Source organism: Tiliqua scincoides, chromosome 9, assembly GCF_035046505.1.
Source record: "Tiliqua scincoides isolate rTilSci1 chromosome 9, rTilSci1.hap2, whole genome shotgun sequence".
NCBI classification, from domain to species: Eukaryota; Metazoa; Chordata; class Lepidosauria; order Squamata; family Scincidae; genus Tiliqua; species Tiliqua scincoides.
In genome coordinates this window covers 20,849,010-20,871,560 of record NC_089829.1, presented here as the reverse complement: position 1 = coordinate 20,871,560, position 22,551 = coordinate 20,849,010, and the positions used below count along the sequence as shown (strand labels likewise).

General features: G+C 48.2%; 1 protein-coding gene across 6 annotated transcripts in view; it reads left to right on the top strand.

The window, feature by feature from the left end:
• The window catches only part of DOK4 (docking protein 4), a 54,991-nt gene that overhangs the window by 8,798 nt on the left and 23,642 nt on the right, over positions 1–22,551 (top strand). For all 6 annotated transcript variants that reach the window (XM_066637902.1, XM_066637901.1, XM_066637899.1 and 3 more), the window contains exon 2: positions 11,749–12,046. In XM_066637902.1, coding sequence (XP_066493999.1) covers positions 11,981–12,046 — 66 coding nt within the window. In that variant the 5' untranslated portion in view covers positions 11,749–11,980. The remainder of the gene's footprint in view (positions 1–11,748; positions 12,047–22,551) is intronic.

Below are 22,551 nucleotides of genomic sequence, written 5' to 3'. Positions count from 1 at the left end.
GTTATTATTATTATTGTTATTATTATTGTTATTATTGTTATTATAGTCATTATAGTTATTTACTGCCCTCAATGTTCCTGGGGCTTTGCAGTAGAAGAGAAGGTGGAGTTTACAGTCTAAAATAATCTCAGAGGAGATGGCTGAAGAAAGAGACATGGATGGGGAAAATGTGAGATTATTTCATGTTGGTGTGCTTGGGTTTAGTTGCACCAGGATAAAAGGGTGAGGGGTTGATGCCAAAGGCTTCACAGAAAAGGTGGGTTTTATTGGAAGGATGGAAGGGAGGTGGCATTCCCAATATGGATAGAGCCATATTAATTAAAATATTTTCCCTTGCCTTTTGGCCCAATGAGGAGTGTATGTAAAAAAGGCAAAGCAAAAGCATCACAAATGCAAAATGCTTTTTGTTTAAGCTAAAAGAAAAAAAGGTGAATTGATATGCAACCAGGCTTCAATGCCCCTTCAATTGGTGTAGGGTTGGTGTAGGGTGAATTGGAAAACCAATTCAGCCAGTGGTTTTCAGATTTTTTACTAGCTTGCAAGATGTCTGGTAATAACATTTTTTCACCAGTAGTTGCCTGCTGTTTTTCCTCTGTCTCCCTCCTTTAGAAAGAATTAAAACAGACAAAAAGAGAAAACTGAGACCATGTGCCAGTTAGGGCATGCCTGGTTCTGGGTCATGACCCACCAGTCGGAAGAGCAGCTGTCTTGGTTGTTGGAGGCCTTTATTTGAGCTCAGCTCGGATTTAGTGGCTCAGTTCTGAAACCAGTGCTAGCGTTCTTTAGCTTTGAATCATGTGGAAGAATGGTGGCAAGAGTGCCCCTGACCATATGACCTGCCCTAACTATTGAGCTGGAGCTCACAGGCAGGACCTGCCTGTCCGTGACTCCAAGCGCCCAGAAGTCTCCTCAGAAGTAAGTCCCATTATAGTAAATGGGGCTTACTCCCAAATAAGTATGGAGCCTGATTGAGGTGGTCATTTCAGGCTACTGATTCATAGTGGGCACCCACTTCTGTCCACCCACTTGCAGCAAATTGGCAGCAAACTGGTAGTTTGCTTCAGTGAAGTCTAGAGCTCAACTTTATAGCCTCCATTGGACCATACTAACCCTCCTGGGCTCTACTCCATAAAGGAGCAGGCCTCTGGGTCTTGTAGTCTGTTGTCTCTCCACCAGCTCTTGCCTGTGCTGGGGAGTGTGAGGGCCCCCAGTATATAGAGGTCTGGCCCCTGAAGCAAGCTGGCTCAGGTTCCTTACCTTCAAGGATTTCTAAGTTAACAAACTTAGGTTCTGATCTGGCCTTGGCCCGGAACCTCCATGGCTTGTGCTGCTGCCAGTGATCTAGCTGCCCCCCCCCCCCAATCTGAGTCTTGGCTGGATGCCATAGCAGGAGAACATGTATCTTCAGGCAGTACTGTAACCCCACAGGAGCCCCGCTCCCATTATTTTTTTAAAAGAGTTGTACTTTGATTTTAAAGCAGTGACCAATGAGCAAAATTAAAGTACTGTACAATGAAACAACAAAAGCAAAACAGTGAATGCAACACAGTAGAGAGTATACCCAGTAAGTAATTAAAAGCACACCTTCTGCAGCAGACTGACACAGCTACAGCCCCCTGGTTTTGGGATTCTTTGAGATGGGTTTGGTAGGGATTCTTTGAGATGGCGTGGTTTCTACATGCGTGTGAGCAATGATGCCCAAGAATTGGAAAGTTTGAATGAATAAGGAGCACCAGCTCCTGAGATTAAAACAGAAGAAAATAGTAATTTTGGTTTCTTTCATGTACTGGTGGCGTGCGTGTGATGGGGAGTGGGGGTGAGCAAGGTGGTGAATTCACCTAGAGCTGTAAAAATCCCTTGATCCATCCTCAGAAGGAAGTGGATCCTTGGGAGGTACCTCTGTTCTCTTTTACAAGGCCAGCAGGTTTCACTGAAGCTCCTGTGAGATGGCACTGATGGAATTTGCTCTCCATCCTGACTTCGGTTTGCCCAGCTGGTACACCAGATCCAACTCTGGGGTCAATTTCTGCAACAAGCGAACCCCTTTAAGCGGGATTATGACTGGAAGTAGACCCAAATATCAAGCGTGGCTTCACGGTCACTGGCGGTCAGCCACCCCTGGATGGAAGCGAAGCGTGCTGGATGTTTTGTGTGTGTTTTGCCCTGGAGTCTGGAAGGGACCAGAGACCCAGCCGAGTGTTTGGCTTTGGAGTGGCTCTGTTGGTTTTTGTACTGTTAATCGCAGCATGAATTATTTAACTTGGAGACTCTGCGGAGCGAATTGTGTGGAGAGGCTCCAGCTGGGCTGACGCCTTTGGTGTGTTGATGGAGGCGGCATAGAAAATCACACAGGGGGGGCGGTGAGGTGATTGCTCTCAGGCGGGGTGTGGAATTGCTCTCTGACTCTGAGAGATTTGGTTTAGAGAAGAGCAGAGCAGAGTGCAGGAGGGTGAATGGAGAGGGGGAAAGGCAACTCAAGGTCACCCCCTGAAATGGATAGGTGGCGGGCTTTCACAGTAAGGAAGAAGAGCTGTGGTCAGGGACTCTGGGGTTTGAACAGGGAATCTCATCGCCCCAGGCGACAACTTAGCCTAGTAATCTATTTGGGACCCTGTGTGTGTTTGAATCTTGGAAGAGAGGGGAATGGGCCTGTTCAACATCGGTCCCTGAGATTGACAGCCCATCCAAAATCTTTCAATTAGCTGCATTTGGTATAAATAATGTGAAACTGGCCTTCTGCGCTCCCCATCTACCTAGTGAATGGTGCAGGATGTGTGCCCACTGCGTGCCCAATCCAAAATCTTTCAATTAGTTGCATCTGGTATAACCCCCCGCGGCAAGGTAGTGACCTCTTGGGTGGCTCCTGATTTCTCTTCAGCTCTGCGTCTTGCCTGATCCATGCTGCTTTTGATGATGCCGCTGCCCACCCATCCCTGGCAGCATGCACGTTACCACATGCTCTCTGCACTAGTGCGCTGTCCATTGCTATCGCCACCACCTCTTCCTCTTCCTCTGTTGTCATTGCTTTTGTAAAGTGACCAGGTGGCTCCTCCCTGCATATCCATTTCAAAAAAAAAAGGGGGAGGGAGGGGACAGGAGAGAAAAGGCAGTGGAGGAAGAGGAGGAGGCAGCATTTTCCTTTGGGGCAGAAGATGGCAGCAGTGGCTGGGTGGAGCAACCCGGAAGGCTGGTTCCAAAGCCTTGCATCCTGTACCTTGCACCCTGTAAAGAGAGACATAAAGTAATTGAGACAATATGTTACGACTGTTTAAGATGCTGGGAACCACATAGAAGGAGGCTTATTTATTTATTTTATACAGGTATTTATATACCCCCTTTCTTTGGTCAGATTTCTCCTCAGACTTTAATCCAAGGCAATTTACACAGGCAGGCTGTTCTAAACCCCCGTAGGGATTTTTACAGTTGAATAGTTCTAGTCTTTCATAGAACTCCTCGTTCCAGCTGGATTCTTTCCCGGTCTGGCCTCTCTCTGGCCCTTCGCCTCCCACGCTCCACTTGACGGCAACTCCTCTCTGCCACCAGGGTCAGCTCATCAGTATATCAGCCTGTCATCAGTTCTCGGGTACTTCCGGTTGTGTCGAACTGGCAGCCTCAGATCTTCAGGCATACAAGGCGGCAGTTCTACCAACTGAGCCAGACAAGAGCCAGTGTTAGAAGCTGAGGGTGATGCTACCTAGCCACTTCTGCTTTCAGAACAAAATAATCAAGGAAAGGTTATGAAGCTGCCTTGAGCTGAGTTGGTCCGTTTGACCATCTGGCTCAGTAAGATCAAAACAGAGTGGCAGCAGCGAGCAGGGCAGGAGTGAGCGGGCAGGAGTGGCCAGCAGGCTCAGGGTGTGTGGTGCACCCCCTGCCAGTGTGCTGTGTGTCCCCTAGCCTGCCACTCAAGCAAGCACTGGAGCTGTCTTCAAGTCTATCTGCCCCTGCTTGCCATCCGTGCTCTGCCACTCAGGCCAGCTCCACTTCCAGCAGGGTCAGACCAGACAGAGCAGTGATATGATGAGTCTCTCGCAATGGGGCTCAAGCACTATTGTATACGGTGTAGCCCCCCCCCCCCCCCCCGTAGTACCACTGGTTGCAAAACATAGCCCTGAAGCCACCAGATGTGTGCATGGGTTAGTAACCATTTTTGTGTGGCCCATGGGGTGAGCCGAATCGAGGGACACTTTGCTAGAATATGCTTCAGCTCTCCTTCCTCTTCCTTTATGCCAGTGCCTGGATGGCTTTCATTTCTAGGCCTGATGGTTTGGCTCTTTGCAAACGTTCCATCTGGTCCAACAAATCCATTTTTTTTCTTTTGAGAGCAGCTTTCCAACTGCGAGTGTCCTTAGATTCTCAAGCACTGTGTGGGGCCTTGGCCAGATACTACAAGACAGCGTTGCTTTGGATTGCTGCCCCAAATTCTTGCAAGAGATGTCTTCTTCCCCTAAACAGCCCCTTCCATGCAGAACCATGAAGTCTGGAATGCCATCTTCTTCCTTGCTCCTTTGGACCAGCACAACTTGATCCAGTAGAGGCGGTGGTGACATGGGGACTAAGCACTGGGGCTGTGCCCACGTTGCAGGCCTGATTTGCATATCCGCCAGCCTGCCCCAGACTGGCCACGGAGGGTCACTTGTGCTTAATAAGGTGGCCTAAGTTAAACCTAAGCTCCCTGGTGTCTTCATTGGGGGATGCAAGGGTAAATAGAATGCTAGATGCAGGAGAATGGCAGCAAGATATCACTACAGGATGAGCCTACTTATTCTTGGATTTTTGATCCACCCCAAATCAGGTGCAGACTCTCCTGGGGCCAGATCCAGGGTTTGGAGTAACCCTTCCGCCCTGTGACCGCAGCTTACCGTTCCACATGACTAAGATCGGGGAACAGGGACGCTCTGGGCAGTTACATCTGCCTGGACATCCAGTTGCACAGCCTGTTGGGACACCAGGTAGCAAATGCAACTGCCCAGAGCTTTCCTGTCCCCCAGTCTCAGTAGAAGCCATGTGACAACGCGGTGGAATGGTAAGCTGCAGTCCGAATGGGGACCGCATTTTCATTACACAGTGGCTGCAAGTTTGGTGACCTCGGTGCTAGGGTGTGCTTGTATTTTCTAGGGTGTATTATAGCATCCAAGTCTAAATTCTGTTAACATTGGACATTCATTGAGGAGTATAAGTAACATGCAAGGTCATGTTCTTTTAAAAGTAGCAAGCGTTGGAAATCGGGTGTTGCTATGGAGTGGGAGGTGGAGAGACAGCTAAAATGTGGGGGTCTGGGGCAGGCTCTCTTATCACTCCAGGCCTGCTTCCAGACAGTCTGCGCTGGCTCTAATCTGCCTGGCTCCAATGAAATGTTTGACATTCATATGAATTTTTCTGACTGTCCTCTCCAAGTATGTACAAAGCAAAATTGCATCATATTGTGTGCTATTCTCTGAGCTTTTATCTGGATGATTGCATGTGTGTGGCCTTAAATATGTAATTGTAGTTCTGCCCAGTGGTGTCCCTGCCATTAGAGTCAGGGGGACATGTGGTACTGGGTGGTGAGGCCGCATTCAGCATCCTGTAGCAGTGCTCTGAGCCTTCAGAGGGCCCTTTAGTACTTCTGGTTTTTCTTCAGAGGCTCAGAAGGCTTTCTGAGCGGGACACTGTGCAAGGCTCTGGAGCACCCAGGTAAGCGAGGAGGACAGCTTTTGGGGGGGAAGGCGCCAGCCTGGGGGGGCGCACTCTGTGGTCGTGGCACTTGGCGCAACGTCGCCCAGGGTTGCCACTGGTTTTGCCAGGGGAATCCCTATCCATGTAGAAGGAGCATCTGTGCCTGGTGTGAGCTAAGCAAGATCCTCTGCCTTCCCTGCAGATGTGAGAAATGGACCAGTGTGCCTTGTGTCGATCACAACTAGCTCACACTCTCTTCCAGCTCATCATTAGGAAATGTGCATACAAGGGGAGAAATCCAGATGGGGCCCATAGTTTGTGGGGGGGGGGGGGGAGAAGGAAGATGGTCTATACTCCCCAGTAGTGTGCCTGGGGAGTTCCATGGGTAGGTGCTCCTGGGTGGCACAGCTGGGTGGTGGCACTGCCCCCCCCAGCCATGCTGCCCCAAGGGCTGCCTACGCCCACTGCCTCCCCATCCAGAGGCCTTCCAAAATGTCACTTTCATTTCCCTGATGTTTTCAGGCCCTTAGAATCAGGTCCAGAAAAACTGATTGCTTCAAGAGAGGCATCACTGTGTGCATGTCAGTCATCCTTCTCTGTAGTGTTTTAGCCTTTGTCTCCAAATGCAAGTTATTTTGAAGGAATGAGAATCATTCTTTAGACTGTGGAGAGAAGGATTAATGAAATATTTTTTTAACCAAAGAGCTGGTTCCCACCTGCAGGTTTACCACTGGCTCTTGATGGCTACTGTGTACTTGACTGGCAGCCAAATGTATGAGCAGCCCCCCTCCCATGATAAACTCCCTCTGAGGGTTCTGATCTGTGTTTTCCATTTGCAAGCGTAGATCAATCACTGGGTGCTTCAAGCCCCCTTCAGACCTTTACCTGAACTGGGGACAGGAGTACATGGTCAGAGGAAATGAGGAGCATACCCCAGCCCTGCTTCCAGTGCTGACACGCTCCGTAGCCACGTTCCCCACACTTACCTTTCCATGTTTAGAGTGTTTGTTTGCAGCAACCAGCACTGTACTCAGGAGAGATCTTCCCCACGGCCTGGGGGACTGCTTCTCCTCCCTTGCTCTCCTTTTGTACTCCCTCCATTCTGAACAAGCAAATTATTTGCAGGGAGGTGCTGAAGTCACTGAGCCCAGGTCATGAGTCAGCGACTCAGTGACCCTGCGAGTCACAGCATGTGGCCATCACAACTTGACTCAAGAAAACATTCGAGTCTCGGGTCAGAGTCATTTTTGAGAAATAAGTCGCAAGTCAAGGACTTCCCTGAACAAAACTCACAGCACCCCCCCAAAAAAACCCTAACTGAAGCCTTCCTCCTCCCCTCAACCCCTCCCCCCAGCCTATGACTCCTAGATCCAGCCTACCCTCCCACCACATCTGCTGCTGCGGCCTTCTGAATGCTGGCTTCTGGATTCATGAGTTCTTTTGGTGCGACTCAGAAGCAGCAAAGAAAAAAAAAGTAACCAAGAACACATACACAGGTAAGGGACTTGAGTCATTTTGAGTCCAAACTCTTTTGTTTGAGTCACTGACCCTGAGTTACAAGTTGAGTCAGGGTCAGTGATGTCCACTATTCGAGTTGTCAAAAACAATCTCTTAGTGCAACTTGAGTCGAGTCAACCCAAGACAAGTGCCCATCCCTGATTATTGGCCAGGCACTTGAGCACTCCTTGCCAAACTTGGAGTCCTTTTTCTTTAATTGTGCTTGCGTGCTCGTGCAAACTCCAGCACAGGGCTGCACATTTCTGTGTGGGATTTGTCTGTGTTTTATGTGTTTGAATTAAAAAGTGGGTAAGCACATTTTGCCTGTGCAGCCAGTCTCCTTACTTCCCACCCCACAGTGGGGGTGGAGGATGCAACTCGTTCCCCAAAAGGAATGTACACACAGTCCCCTCCCCAGCCATTTTTGCCCTTTGCTCACCCTGGCTGGGAATGCAGAAAATAGACTAGACAAGGGAAAGACTGCTGAAGCTGCTCGGCCTTTGATCTCATTGCTCAGCTGTGCCCAGCTGGTAGCCCCATCTGCTCCTCATTAGGGACTTGAGGTCCCCAAGACAGTAATTAATGCCATCAAAACAGGTGGGGGGTGAGGGTGGCATGTGAACAAGCTTCCCTGCCCTGCCACCAGCATCTCCCCAATGGTCTCCATAACCACCCTGGATAACAAAGGCATTAGGATGTCGTGCTTCTGTTTTCCTCCCTCTTGATAGGGGAGAACCCAGAGACGTTACGCCTGTGACAGCCCCAGGAATTGCCCGTTGCAAAATGGTTGTTTGCTCTGTATAACGATGCAAGACAACGTCCTCTCAGGGCTGCCCGTGAATGTGGTCGATTGAGGTCGCAATTTAATGAGGGGTGCCCTCCTTTGTTTGCCCACTCCCTGGATTGGCATTGGACAAGAAGATGAGGAGTCCCCTCTTCACTCTGTCCTCCCCTCCTTTCCAGTTCAGGGAGTGAAAGATGCAGAGGCTGGCACACCGCTTGTAAGGGAGGGCAGCATTTGCCGTCCCAGGAAATCTTGTGCTGCTCCAACCCTATGGGATAGGGCCAAATTTCCTCCCAGACATCTCCGACAGGCAGCGCATGAAGGCAGTAGCTCTCTGTGAAGAGGTGGAGCAGCTCTTCAAATTTGTGGCAGGTTGTGGTAGAAGAGAGAAGCAGGGGGCTAGACAGGCACAATTAGCAGTAACTCATAGCAGTGTCCCTTTCCCTTGCCTTCTTCCTGCTGGTCTGACTGGAAGTGATTGGGAAAATTGATGGCTTCTACTTCTACCATGCAAGACAGAAGGAAAAATCCACTCAGGAGAGGCTAACCTTAGGAAAACCTCCCTCCCCACCCACCCAACATCCCAGTTATAAAAGGGCTTCCTTATCTGAGGGGATCCTGATACCATCTTAAAACTCAACAATAGCAAGGGAATGTGGCAAATTGCTGTCTGAGAGACTGAGGTTAAGCAAGCTGTAAAAAGGAGTTTATTAAAGACTGAATAAACAAGGCAGAGTCAAAGAAACAGGGAGGGGATGCAGATGATCAAAAGCAGGAGATACTTGTCAAAAGCAAGCAGAGCTGTCCCAAGACAAAGTTGGCACAGATCTTAAAGGACTAGCAGAAAACAAAGAAAAATCCTGCAAAGCAAGTTGCTAGCTATTTTCCTTTCTTTTGAACAGTGTAAATAACTACAGAAGTAGAAGGGGGTCCAGTTTCTGCACCCCAACAAAGACTGGGCAAGACTTTTTTGCTAATGTGTGGATGTGGCACATCAGTGATGAACTAGAGCCAACCAACAAGAGCACCTCTGTACATGGCCTTTTAAAAACAACAACAACAGGGTTTACTGATGTCACATTGTCAGCTGATCGGAAGAGTGAGCCTGTCATCTTTACCCAGCCAGGTGGGTTTGGCTGCCTAATCAATTGCCACATGTCAATCTCAGCAGCAGTGACCCAGCCAGTATCTTCTGTGTCTGGGGAAGCCCAGACATGATGATGGTGAATACACAAAGTGCTTGACTGGGGATGCCTTGTGGCCCTTCTGCAGTGGTGTTGGATTCAGAGAACTCAGGGCTTACTGCAGGAAGATGCTTCAGTCACTTCTGGGATGCTGGGTCATCACAGAAGCTTCTGCAGGTTTTGAAACCCAACCCCTTCATAGGAGTAAGTATGCCAAAAATGGGGGCTTAGACAAATTGGGCCAAGACTTGTGGATCTCTAAAAGGCACATAGGGAAATGAAGCTCATCTCATCTGTGAACTCCATTGGTTCCCTTTAGGCTGGCTGTGACTTGGTGGATGAACATGTGCATCACATGCTGTGTTTCATTTCTGGCATTGTGAGGTAGGGCTAGGAAAGATCTCTGCTTGGAATCCTGGAAAGCCCCACCAGTCAGTGTAATAGCCATCTTTGTAGAACTCTTCTTCTAAACTCTTCTTCCCATCTTCTGACTTGATGGGAAGGAACTTCATATGTTCAACATGAGTCCACAGCCACAGAAAGGTCACAGCAGATAATCCCCCTTTGAGGAGTTCCTTGAAGGATGAGTGGGAGATTGGCAACCTTGTCCACATAGTGTGGGGTGGGGGTGGGGATGCGGAAAGAGCAATAAATCTAACATAAGCCAAATAAATGCTTCTGGATGGTGTAGTGGTTGTGGGGTTGAACCCTGGAAGATCCAGGTTTAAATCCCCCCTCAGCCATAAAGCTTCCCAAGTGACCTTCGGCCAGTCACTATCTCTCAGCCTCACAAAGGTGGTTTTGAGGGCAAAAGGAGTGAAGGAACCATGAGCTCTTTGGAGGAGCGGTAGTATAAAAAGTGGGGGGGGGAATCCTTGGATGTCAACAGCATCCGTTTTAGAGCTGGCCATACAATGCTGGCATCTGCCAGACCATCCTAGAGTGTAGCAGTTCAGGATGACCCTCACAACATGACCTTGGAGGCTTCAGGAATGCACAGTCGTGTTTAAAGGCTGTTTATCAGACTGGAATCCTGCCTGGTCCTGGTGCGCTTGTCTGTGAAATGGGGTGCGGACTCAGCACAAGCTGCCAAGTCTGTGTGCTTCCTGTTGGCAGCCGGTACTCCAGGGATTGCTGTCAACTCAGCTCGAGGTTCAGCGGCATGGAAATGGAGAACAGTTTCATTCAGAGTTTCAGGGGGGCTTTGTGTTTTTGGAGAGGACCTGAAACAAAGTGCCAACTCCAGCTCAAATTACTTATGTGCCTGTAGTTGTGATTATTGGGGGAAGGGGATTGAACAGCACAAAGAACTTGGCAGGGTTAGGGCCACAGTGTTTCTCTGTATGTGCACAGAAGCACACTGCATCCTCCTGGGGCTGAGAGCCAGTTTGGTATGGCAGTGTGTGTGTCCGACAGCTGGTGTTGGAAGACCTGGGTTCAAATATGTACCTGGTCATAAAGCTTCTTGGGCCAATCTCAATCTCTTAGCCCTGACAGGTAGTTCAGACTGTTGTCAAAAGAAAAATTGGAGTAAGAGGAGGTGTGTGCAGCACCTCTTCCTTGGAAGAAGATGGGATATAAATGTCAGGGGGGAATAAAATTCCTGGCAGCGAGGGCAGGCTGCTTACATTCCTCATGAAATTACCATCAAAAGATATATAACATGATGGTATTATTCAAACATAAATGTGACTATCAGTGGTGTCACACACACACACACACACACACACACCCCCATGCATGTCACCTGGTGCATCCTGCATCCCTCTAGCAACGCCACTGGGTGCAAGGAAGTCCTGGAAGCAGGCCACATTCTGCTCTCACTGTGCATAGATTCTGCAGATTTGAAGTGGATGTGAATAGGGTCTTGTCTGCATAAGACAGGGGAGCCCAATGAAGACCAGCTCCAAAAGAGATAAAGTGGCAAGAATCCCAAACTTTGGTTTCATGCTGTAGTGTCATGTTTCTTTAAAAGAATATTTTATAATTTGGCTGGGGGGTGGGGAGGGCATGCATTTGGAAGTGCTGAATCTAACTCCATCTGTAAGCTTGGCATGAAAAGGACTGGGAGCACCTTTGTTTTGGCTTTCCTTTGGAGATGTTGGTCCCTAGAGAGCAGAAGAAGGAATTGGAAATTATTAACATGCTTTTTGATGGAATTATCTGTTTGTGTGAATGTAGCACACTTGAATAGCTGTGTGTCCAACAGATGCTTTTCCTCTGAATTTTGGATTTAAAGGCCTGGAAAAAGATTGGAAGGATTCTTAGCTGCCTTGATCAGGCAGGACAAGAAATGGAAAGCAAGGGGAAAGATCACCTTTTTCAAAAGATACTTGAAATGGCACTTCAAAAGGCAACCTCTCTCCTTGTGCGCCTGGCAAAAGGCATTTCCTGGTGCCTTTAGAATATTAAGTATCTGATGGGTTAAAAGCTAGACTGTTCCATTCCCGCCCCCCCCCCCCCGCAATCTTACTGTATGAACCACTTTGGAGTTTCCTGAGTGGTTCAGTCTTGGGGGAAGGGGGGACCAGAGGGAGGGAGGGAGGAGAGGAAGGGGTGGAGGAAGAAAGCAAGCAAGAGAAAGATGTCACAATCTCTAATCTATCTGTCATTTTTATTTTCCAGTGAGCAAGAGGAAGCAGCAGCCAGCGAGCTCCTGCCTAGAACAATGCTGAGGGAGGAGAGCGAAGGGAAGAGGACTGGCAGGCTGCAAAAAGTCTGAAAGCAGGTGAACGCCAGAGCAGCGGAAGGGAGAGGAGGAGAGCTTGCCGCCACCGCAGCCGCTGTTCTAGGCAAGGCGCCGGCAAGAGCCTTCTGGCTCAGTGGAGGTGAATCCTGGCTGCACAGCTGCTGAGCCATGGCCACGAATTTCAATGACATCGTCAAACAGGGATACGTGAAAATGAAGAGCAGGAAACTGGGGGTAAGTGCCGGGTGGACTTTGTGTTGCCAAGCAGCTTGTGGGGAGATCGGTTGCGGGGTTGAGTCTTTGTGAAGGTGCAGGCGGTGGTGAAGTGCGGAAAACCCAAGGCAAGAAGCGGCTTTTGTGTGCGAGAATTCTTGCTGGGGCATCAGTCCCTCTCTCTGTCTGTTTCACTGCCTGTCTGCCAGACAGCCCCTTGTAATGGAGCTTCATTCCTCCTGGTTCTCCCAGAGTGCCGTGGGTGTCAGGTGCCGGTGGAGGTGTTGTCTTCTGGTCACTTCAGGCGTTGCTGTGAAGGGTGTAGCATCCCTGGAGCGAATGAGTCAAGTGATCAATTGTGGGGGGGGGGGAGCTTTGGCTTTTCAGCTGTGAGAGTTTCCTTCCAGGACGCGAGCTGCTGTAGATGTTGCAGTTCCTCAAGAACTGTGCCTCTCATGTCGATGCAGCATTGAACAGATCCTCCCCAGCGACATGGATGGTTCGCGGCACCCTGTTCTGGGTGTTGCTGTGGCACTCCCTTCCCCTGGGGATTCATCAAAGCTGGAGCCTGACTGCGTTACCCAGGGGTAGCAAGACCTTGAGCACAGCAGGGGTGAAATTGGTAGCAGGCATCATGATGTTTGCATTGGTTATGTTTTTAGCTTTTAAAATATGGTTTGAATTGGCTGGTTGGTGTGTGTTTAATCATCTGCCTTCTGCTGTGCATCTTTGGAGCAGGGCGCCTCGGATGCTGGCAGTCAAGGAACGGAAGTGTGTGTTGAGATTTTGCTTGTACATCTGGGGTGCTCGGCCGCAGTCATGTTGCCCCTGTTGTTGGTGACCACCTGTAGACCTGCTTGGGCAGCACTGATGCCATGTTTGGGCCTGACCTTCCTCCTTGGGCACAGCCAAACCTCAATAAGGTCTCTTCCTTCTGAAGCTTTCTGCTGTAGATTCATGCTTCCTCAGGGAACTCTTAAGTCCGCAGAGCTTGGCTTGTAAGGTGTGTCTCCAGCGGGATCTCAGATGTGCCTGCCTGTCTGCCTGCAAGAGGGGCATCTTTATTGGCAAAGCAATTAAGCTCTGTGCCAGACAGCCTTAAGTTGTTCTCAAAGGACTTCCTTGTTTTGTGCTTGGAATGGCACCTATATGCAAAGTTCCCTACTTAAGTACAGGTTAGGTTCTAGTGGCCTGTACTTAAGTCGAAACATACTTAAGTTGAATCTTCTGGTTCTTGCTGGCACAGTGCTACTGCACCTGCACAAAAGCATTTCCAAAGGACTTAGTACATTTGTGCGAAAGCACAAACACAGCCGTCCATAACTTGGATGTCTGTAATTTGAGGGAGGGCAGAATATTTGGAATGAAATCCTTTTAATATTGTCACTTTGTACAGCACCTTTGGGTTCCTTCAGAACTTGGAAATACAGCAATGAGTGGGACACCCTGATTGAGTGTCTGACAGTCGATTGCTGAAGAATACTTGTGGTTGGACGGGGTGCATTGGAGATTGACCAGTGCTCCACAGAGCCAAGGACCCACATTCTCATCAGAGGGTGCACTTGGCCTTGTTGAACTCCTGTAGCAGTGCCCAACATGACCTCAAATTATAGCCCCTGTCTGTCATGGGGGGGGGGGCAGTGCAGGGCTTTGACCCAGGACCCCTAGCAACCAGATGTTGACACTGGTTAAACATGAGATCTCTGGGTTCCATTCCAGTTGTTTGGTACCCTGGGTCCTACCTTCTCTGCTGTACCCTTGAAAATCGATTTCCAGTTCCTGATTTCAAGGTATTGGGATCTCCCATCTGAGATATCAATTTGGGCCTTCATCTGTTTTGTCCTAAGTCAATGTTTCTCAACCTGTGGGTCAGGACGCAATAGGTGGGTCATGGGCCAAATTCAGGTGGGTCCCCATTCATTTCAATATTTTATTTTTAATATATTAGACTTGATGCTACCATGGAATGTGACTGCATTTGGGGAAATGTTACAGATCTGTACTTTGAATAGGCTACTATGTATATTCTTCTAACAAAGGTAGTCAATGGTATTTAAGAACAGCCCCACTGGATCAGGCCATAGGCCCATCTAGTCCAGCTTCCTGTATCTCACAGCGGCCCACCAAATGCCCCCGGGAGCACACCAGATAACAAGAGACCTGCATCCTGGTGCCCTCCCTTGCACTGGCATTCTGACATAGCCCATTTCTAAAATCAGGAGCTTGTACATGCACATCATGGCTTGTAACCCGTAACGGATTTTTCCTCCAGAAACTTGTCCAATCCCCTTTTAAAGGCGTCCAGGCCAGACGCCATCACCACATCCTGTGGCAAGGAGTTCCACACACCAACCACACGCTGAGTAAAGAAATATTTTCTTTTGTCTGTTCTAATTCTCCCAACACTCAATTTTAGCGGATGTCCCCTGGTTCTGGTATTATGTGAGAGTGTAAAGAGCATCTCCCTATCCACTCTGTCCATCCCCTGCATAATTTTGTATGTCTCAATCATGTCCCCCCTGAGGCGCCTCTTTTCTAGGCTGAAGAGACCCAAACGCCATAGCCTTTCCTCATAAGGAAGGTGCCCCAGCCCCATAATCATCTTAGTCGCTCTCTTTTGCACCTTTTCCATTTCCACTATGTCCTTTTAGAGATGCGGCGACCAGAACTGAACACAATATTCCAGGTGTGGCCTTACCATAAATTTGTACAACGGCATTATAATATTAGCAGTTTTGTTCTCAATACCTTTTCTAATGATCCTAAGCATAGAATTGGCCTTCTTTACTGCCGCCTGGGTATTTACTCCTGGGTAAGTGTGTGTGGAATTGCAGCCTAGGATTGTTAAAAATTTTCCTGCTTGATGATGTCACTTCCAGTCATGACATCACTTCTGGTAGGTCCTAACAGATTCTCATTCTAAAAAGCGGGTCCCGATGCTAAGAGTTTGAGAACCACTGTCCTAAGTGATCTCCTCGGTTGTGTTATGCTAATTTGGATGTTTTCATGTGTTCTGCATTTGTTGCCACTAAAATAATTTTTTATTGTGGGTTTTAACCTGCTCTGGAATCATTTCTAGAGAGAGACAGAATGTGTTTTAACAAATAAAAAACGATTTATCTACGATTTAGGGCCAGGCTTGTCTGAGGCTTAAGGAAGAACTGCCCCCTTACAAGCATATTTCCGTTTCATGTCCTGTTTCATGACTTGGCAGTTGTATAGCGCTTTTAAAGTGTGCAAAGTGCTTCAGAAGTATGTTGGAATCCTGACATGTTGGAATCCTGACACATTGGTGATATCTCCAAATTGTAGCAGAGATGTGAAGGAGCAGCTTGCCTAAGGCCATCAAAGGCGAATTCATGGCAAAGGTGATATTTGACATAGGGAAGCACTATTTCAGCTCAAGTCTCTTAGGCTGCAATTCTATGCACATGTATCTGGTAATAAGTCCAATTAAGCTCAACAGGGTGTTTTTCTGAGTGGAAATGTCTAGGACGGCACTGTTAAGTCTCTACAGGTGGTTCAAGTGGAGCATCTTGAGGTCAGTGTCCCTAAAACCTTGCCTTACACATGTGCGTACAATCAAGAAGTTGTACACAGAGCACCTTTAGAGCATGCTGCAGTTTCATGCTCTCTCCATCTTCCTTTGATCTGCATTCCCCATGGGAAGAAAGAACAAGGGCGGCTGTTGCCAGGTGAACTGTCTGCTTGAATCTTTTTCTTTTTCGCTTCGAAACCCACATCTTTGTTCCAGAGACCTATGGTTATGTGCAAGGCTTCCAACCCTGGGCCACAGACTCAACTGGTAGCTGATACTACCTTGTTGTGGGGCCTGAGCCCTAGTGAGGTGACTACCCCACAGCATGGGCATTGGAAGTGCTGTTTGAGCAAGAAGTTGACCCAACTCTACACCTGAGCTATGCACCTTCCATAGATTGCCTATCTGTAAGTCATACTGAGACACTCTAATGAAGCCAACTGGCAGGTGATTCAGGATGGGCAAAAGAGGGCATGATAATTTTAGACAGGACATAATTAGACTGTGGAACTCACTGCCATAAGAAGTGGTGATGGCCACTAGCTTGGATGGCTTAAAAAGGAGTTGGGCAAATTCTGTGTGGAACAGAAACAGTCTATCTCTGAATACCATTTCTTGAGCGGCACCAACAGGATAGGTCTCTTTCCTCCATGGCCTGTTTCTTGGGCTTCCCAGAGACACCTGCTTGTCCACAGGGTGCTGGTCTAGGTGGCCTCTTGGTGACCAGGCAGCGTTTTTCATATTTTCCTACATCAGCAAGGCTCACCGTGATGCTGTTTGAGATCTCTTGAAACAGGATTTATGCATGCGCTAAGCAAGCTACAGTTTAGGGCTTCATATAGGGACAGGACTGTTTGCAAAAGTTTCAAGTTCTGCACGAATAGATGGAAAGAAAATACTTCTGTTTTCTTTGTACTTTCTGTTGGAAAAATGGTGATGTTGTGAGAGGGGGCTTTTTCGGCTTGGTGTGGTTTAGGTCCCCAGCATCACTCAGTCTGGCCCTGTTGCCTCTAGGACAATGGTTCCCAAACTGTGAGTTGGAACCTGATTTTTGGTGGGTTCCATAGCTGCTGAGCAGAGCCTCCAATGAAAACACAGGTGATGGAAGAATCAGATAACTAATTGCGTCAAGTCTTTTCGAAAATCGGAATTGCTTGGCAATGAGCTCTTGCAGTTTGCAAGCATGTGTAAACATAGGGAAATAAACGTTGGAGTGTCTTTCCTTCTGGTCATTATGTGTAAATAAGTAAAATTATTATTTCTTTCTCATTTTTTTAAACCTTGTAAACCTAAGTGGGTCCCAGTAGAGTGTCATTTTAAAAAGTGGGTCCTGGTGCTAAAAAGTTTGGGAACCATACTCTAGGAGAACATGAGAAGTTGCTCCACCCCTTCTGACTTGCCAGCACCAACTGGTAGCAGCTCTGTCATCCTGATCTGATTCTTTCTCTTTCCTACCTGGAGACATTGCCAGGGATTGATCCTGGGACGTTCTGTACCTCTACAGCCATTCCTTAACATGGAAAGTGCTGGCGTATTTGGGCAGCCCCTTATTGCCCACTCTTGGCCTAACTGTGCCAATGTGGCCAAGACTCTGCCTGCTGACTGGAAGTGGCCCTGGGAGGTGCTTGGCATTTGAACACAATTTTCCATCACAGCACAGCTCTATTTGCAGAGTTTTTACCTCTGGGGAACTCGCTGAGAGCTGTGGCATGGCCTAGGGGCATAGTTGCCAAAGCAGCGCCTGCCCCTTGTGACACCTGCATGACTCCTCAAAGCCCTGCTGTGCTCCAGAGATGTTTATGCACTTCCAGGGCTCAGCTTCCAACCAAAGAAATGCAAATTTGGTTTCTGGAGACCTGAAGTTCATGGCCTGCATAGTAGGGCAGGAAAATTGGTTTGCCTCCACTACTCCCTGCTTCCTCCTCCTCCTTTTCTTTATGAAACACATCCTTATTATTAGATGTGTGCCCAACAGAGTAGTAGATAGCTAAAACTAGAGAGAGAGAGAGAGAGTGTGTGTGTGTGTTTCTTGTAAGGTTGTAGTAGTGTAGCAAGGAGTTCCCAGCCTCTGAAACAGAACGATACAGTATTTTTAACAAACTACTTCATCAAACTACTATCCACAATGTCACAAGTACCAACCTGTGACATGTATGTAAATACATTCCACCTAATGCTGCAATGGAAGCCCTCTATAGCAGTTGCGTGCCTACCATAGGGTAAGATGGGGCAAATGCCCCAGGCACCGGCCACTGGAACCCCGCGGAAGTCTCTCTGGGGCTGCCAACGGAGGCTCCAGTTTGCTGGAAGCACAGTTTATAGCACCGGGGAACCTCACAGAGGTTTCTCCAGCATAGGCTGTAGTCGCGCAAGGCTCCGTGAGCCTCTGGTGAGTAGGGGGGGCGGATATCTGCGGGGGCGGTGGCAGTAGCCCACGGGGGGTGTCATCATGGAGCTTTGCCCCTGGCATGGGGCTATGGAGGTCCACAGCTGCTCTATAGGGGTGGAAATCTTGCCTTTTCCAAGCTGCAAAAATATTGTTGCTGGGGAAACTGTGTTTTCCCAGCAATGGATGCTCTGGGAAAATGGAGCAGTTGAGCATCGGTGGAGCATTTGTTATCCAACAAAAAGGGACTCCACGGCTGTCTCTTGCCTACTGTGCAACTACTAGGGTGGTTGTGACTGTGAGGATAAATGTAAAGCACTTTGCATTGAACAAATGTGCAGAAATGATGAGTACTGAAAATGGCAGAGGAGAATTATGTCTGCCTCATCAAGTCTGCATACAGCATTTCTTCCAAGAAGTTCAGGACCATGTTTGTAAAAGATATACATCTAAGGCTCCAATCTAACTAACTTTTCAGCACTGACATAAGGCTAATGCAGCTCTGAGATAAGGGAACAAACATTTCCCTGCCTTGAGGAAGTCTCTGTGACTGCCCCCCAACTGCAGGATGCATCACACGCCCCACTGGCATAGCTATGCCAGTACTGGAAAGTAGATTTGGATTGCGCCCTAAATCTCGCTTTCTTCCATCAGTGAACTCAAGGTGGTGCTCCGAGGTGGACCTGCTTAACTTCAGGAAGGTGGACCTACTTAGCTTCAGGAAAGTGACATGTGCTCTTAGATTACTATGCCCTGGAAGACATGTTAGTTTGGGAAGGTTTATCCTCACTACAGATTTGTGAGATGGATTGGAGAGCAATAGAGAGGGAGTTTTACGGTTGAGCAAGATGTTATTAAGGTTCTTTCAGACCACCCTTAAATTTTCACCACTGGCTTACGCTGGCCTAGAAGGTTAATCCCTCATTCTTAATGTAATACCATGGTAGCCATGTGGCTGCCACCAACTAATTTCTCCTTCACAATCTGAAGTAAAAGAAAATGCCTTACTTTAGGCAAGCTACACCCTCTAGCCTCAGTCTTTCCTATATGCAATACGGGGGACAATATTTACTCACCTTTACAGAATATTATATTAAAATATAGGATTACTGTATATTTAAGAGAACACATGAAATGCTTTTATCAATGGAAAAGCTCTGTATAAATGCTACATAATACTATAATATGACTGCACTCAGCAGTTTTCCATCTCTTAGAAATTAGATATTAGAAACACTGAATATGATGATGCTGATTTGCACATTGGTTAATTATAATGCTTAAGATTTGTATAAGGCTTTCTGTGTGTGCAAAAATACTTCCTGTGTTAAGACTACATCAAGATAATACAACGCCCCTGTAAGGTGGTATTACCCCCAAGCTGTAGCTGGAGAAGACTTAGGCCAAGGGAGAGTGGCTTGCCTAAGGCAACAAAATGAATTAATGGTAGAGCTAAGCATTCTCTGGTTCAAGTCTTGAGTTCTTGCTTGGTCTCTTAGCTGCTCCCCTACCCCCACCTCTGTTTCTTGGAAAGATACAAGATTGTGCTCAGAATTTGAGGTTCAGCAATATCAAATTGTAGAGCAGTGGTCCACAAACTTTTCAGCACCAGGATCCACTTTTTAAAACTACATTATATCGGGACCCACCTAGGGTTACCAGACTTAAAAAAGGAGCTGTAGAAAGAAATATATATTTATAAGTAATAATAACCAGGGAAAATGACCCTCAAACATTTCTCTCCCTAAAATTAGGTTTTTAGGTTTTAAAAACCTAAAATTAGGTTTTTAGGGATCTAAAAACGACCCACCAGTGGGTTCTGACCCACAGTTTGGGAGCCAGTGCTGTAGAGAGAATGTTCTTCTACAAGTGTGCATACATCCGAGTTCAGGATTTGGATACGTTTCTCACCCCAGAACTTTTTCTCGGGGACAAAAGAGAAGAAAGTGGGTGATTCTTAAAAACGCAGTGAATTTGTGTGTTTGTGGGAGAGAGAAATTGGTTCTCAAAGACTGGAATGGAGGCTCGTAGGATGGTGGTTGGTCTTCATCCTGCCCATTGCAAACTCTACTCCAGTGCTGAAAAATTTCTGTCCTCTCCAAATCTATCAATATTTCCTGTGCAGACCTGGAATAATTCATCTGGCAGCATTTGCCATGAATCTCTGGCTTATGAGGGAGGATGGGACTCAGCTTGGGCCCCACCCCCACCTTTCCTTGTATGGGACTCGCAACCATCCCCTCAATTATTTACTATCATGGGCACAGTCTAGCCAAAACGAGGCATGTTTTAGTCTGGTTGGCTTCAGCAGGAGAGATGGGTGGGTGCACGTCACTCTAGTTTCTTCCAAGGCAATTAATGGATGCAAAAGGGCGTATTCTTGCTGTAATTTCACCCCTTGGGTCTTACAGCCTCTTGCAGTGCTAAAACCAGCCCAGTTTAAAATTTTGAGGAAGTGTTGTGGCTCAGTGGATGCTCACAGAGGGTCCCAAGTTCCTAGCAGCATCTCCAGGGAGGACAGAGGACTGAACGGCCCCCTGTTAGCAGTATTGATGGCGCTGAACCCATGGTTTGATTCTGTAAAGACGACTTCCTCTGAAAAATCTATTCACTGTGTTTATTTAAGGAGTTATTTGGTGCTCACTTGTTGGCCTTTGCTGCAGCTTCTTAGGGAAATTGTGTTTGGACTGTTCCCACATTTTTTGGGAGTGTGTCCTTGCTCCGGTTTGCCTGTATATAGATCCCTTTAACCTTTTTGTTATAAATAATGATTATTTCATTGTCAGTTACCTGGCCTCTGATGCCCTTATTTGACATCCGTACCCCATAGGCTCCTGCGTAATGGAGATACGAGTTGTCCCAAATGGGGCCTGAGAACGTGTGGCACACCTAAGGTGAGATCTCCCCACTCAGGCTCTTTGGCCATATCCACAACACTACACTGAAGCATAGGATGAGCAAGAGTGCATTCTTCCCCAGGCACCACAGCAGGACAGAAGCTGGCTTAAACTTTAGCCCTCCTCCCCACAGATCTTTCTTGCCCCACAGGCAAAGAAAGGTGAGAAAAGACTCCAGATTCTCTGCCGTCCCCCATTCCACAGTCAGCGTTGCGCTCTTGCGGTTGTTCTGTGAGGGAACCAGGCCGATACACTGCGGCCTGACTCATTGCCCCGCTGAGCTTCACCGGTGGCAGGTGTCGTGGTGTTTGAAGCCTAGGCCTGGCTTCCTGTGACAGCTCCGTGGAGATGTTTTCTTTTCAGAACCAGACTCTTTGAAAGCGCCAGAGGTGGGATGTGCGGCGTGCACACGCAGGAAGCCATGCTACGTGCCAAACAGACGCTGGGCTCCCAGGGGGCTCGTTATGTGTCTGCAAAAGCCGTCAAATGTTGGCTCTTGCATCCAGGCAGCACGATGCGCTCAGCCATTTTTGCACAGGATTTCCTTCAGCCAGACCCAGTGTTTGCTCCCGACTGTATCAGGGCCCCTGTCTTAACCATATCCCTTTTCAGGAGTGTCTTGAGGAGGGCTGGGCTGGGCCTGCCTGAGAAATGGCTCAGTCAGAACTTCTGAGGTCTTCCGACTTTGGAATGGGGTGGGGCAGCAAAATTCAGGCTGGCAATGCTAGGCAATGTATCATTAACTTATGGAATTAATTATCTGAAAATGTGTCGCCGGCCCCAGGCTGAGGGCTGGCTCAAATATCAAGGCTCCTGCACAAGACCTTTCGGGTGATGCGTCCATCTGAGTGTGTTGCATGGCCACCTCAGTTGTATAATGGCTTCTGGGTGGAGCACTGTTGTGCACAAGTGCTTTTTGGAGGTGCCCCCGCCTTCAGCTGGCACTTAGGCAGCTTTTTAAAGGGTTCAGCACATGGGCCAGAATTTAGGCAGGGGTATCTAGGCTACTCGGAGCCTGGAGATTCCTCTTCCACCACCCCCCACCTCACTGCCTCTTGATGCTGCAGTCCCCATTCACCTTTCCTCAGCCGCAGGGGAGAGAGACGGCACTGTATAAATTTGTGTTAATAACATGATGAGGAAAGACTGAAGCTGGGAGAAGAGGAGAGCAGTGCGAGCAGTGCCAAGAGGGACGTGGGGGAGAACCGGGGCATCTCCCCGCTCCCCTTACAAACAGAAGGGAGGTTGGTGGGGAAGTTGAACCTGAGCGGGCTTCAGTGTGTGTCAAGAGGGGATGGGATACAATAGGGCAGAGCTTGCTAGAGAAAAGGTGCAAGCTCCATAGCTGCCCCAGCACCCCTCCCCTCCTCCTGCTGGTAATTAAGGGGCTGTGCTGTAATTAATACTGGCGTGGTGACAGGTAGAGAGTCCCAAGAGGGGGAGAAGGGCAAGGGAGAGCTCTCAAAGGCTGGTTTCCGCAGGCTTCAGCTGCAGGGCAGGGTCTGCAAGCTGGGAAGAAGGAAGTCTCCTTTTGTAGACAGTATTGAGTCAGTCCCTGAGGAGAAGGTGTTATTGCTGGGCTAGTATGGGGGGGGGGAGTGCTTGCAGACGACAACAGTGGCTGAGGGCTTGACATTGGCATGCAGGAATGCCTCCAGATGGCACTGCTGCAAATGCCAGGGTGGTTTGGTCGCTTGCTCCAGCC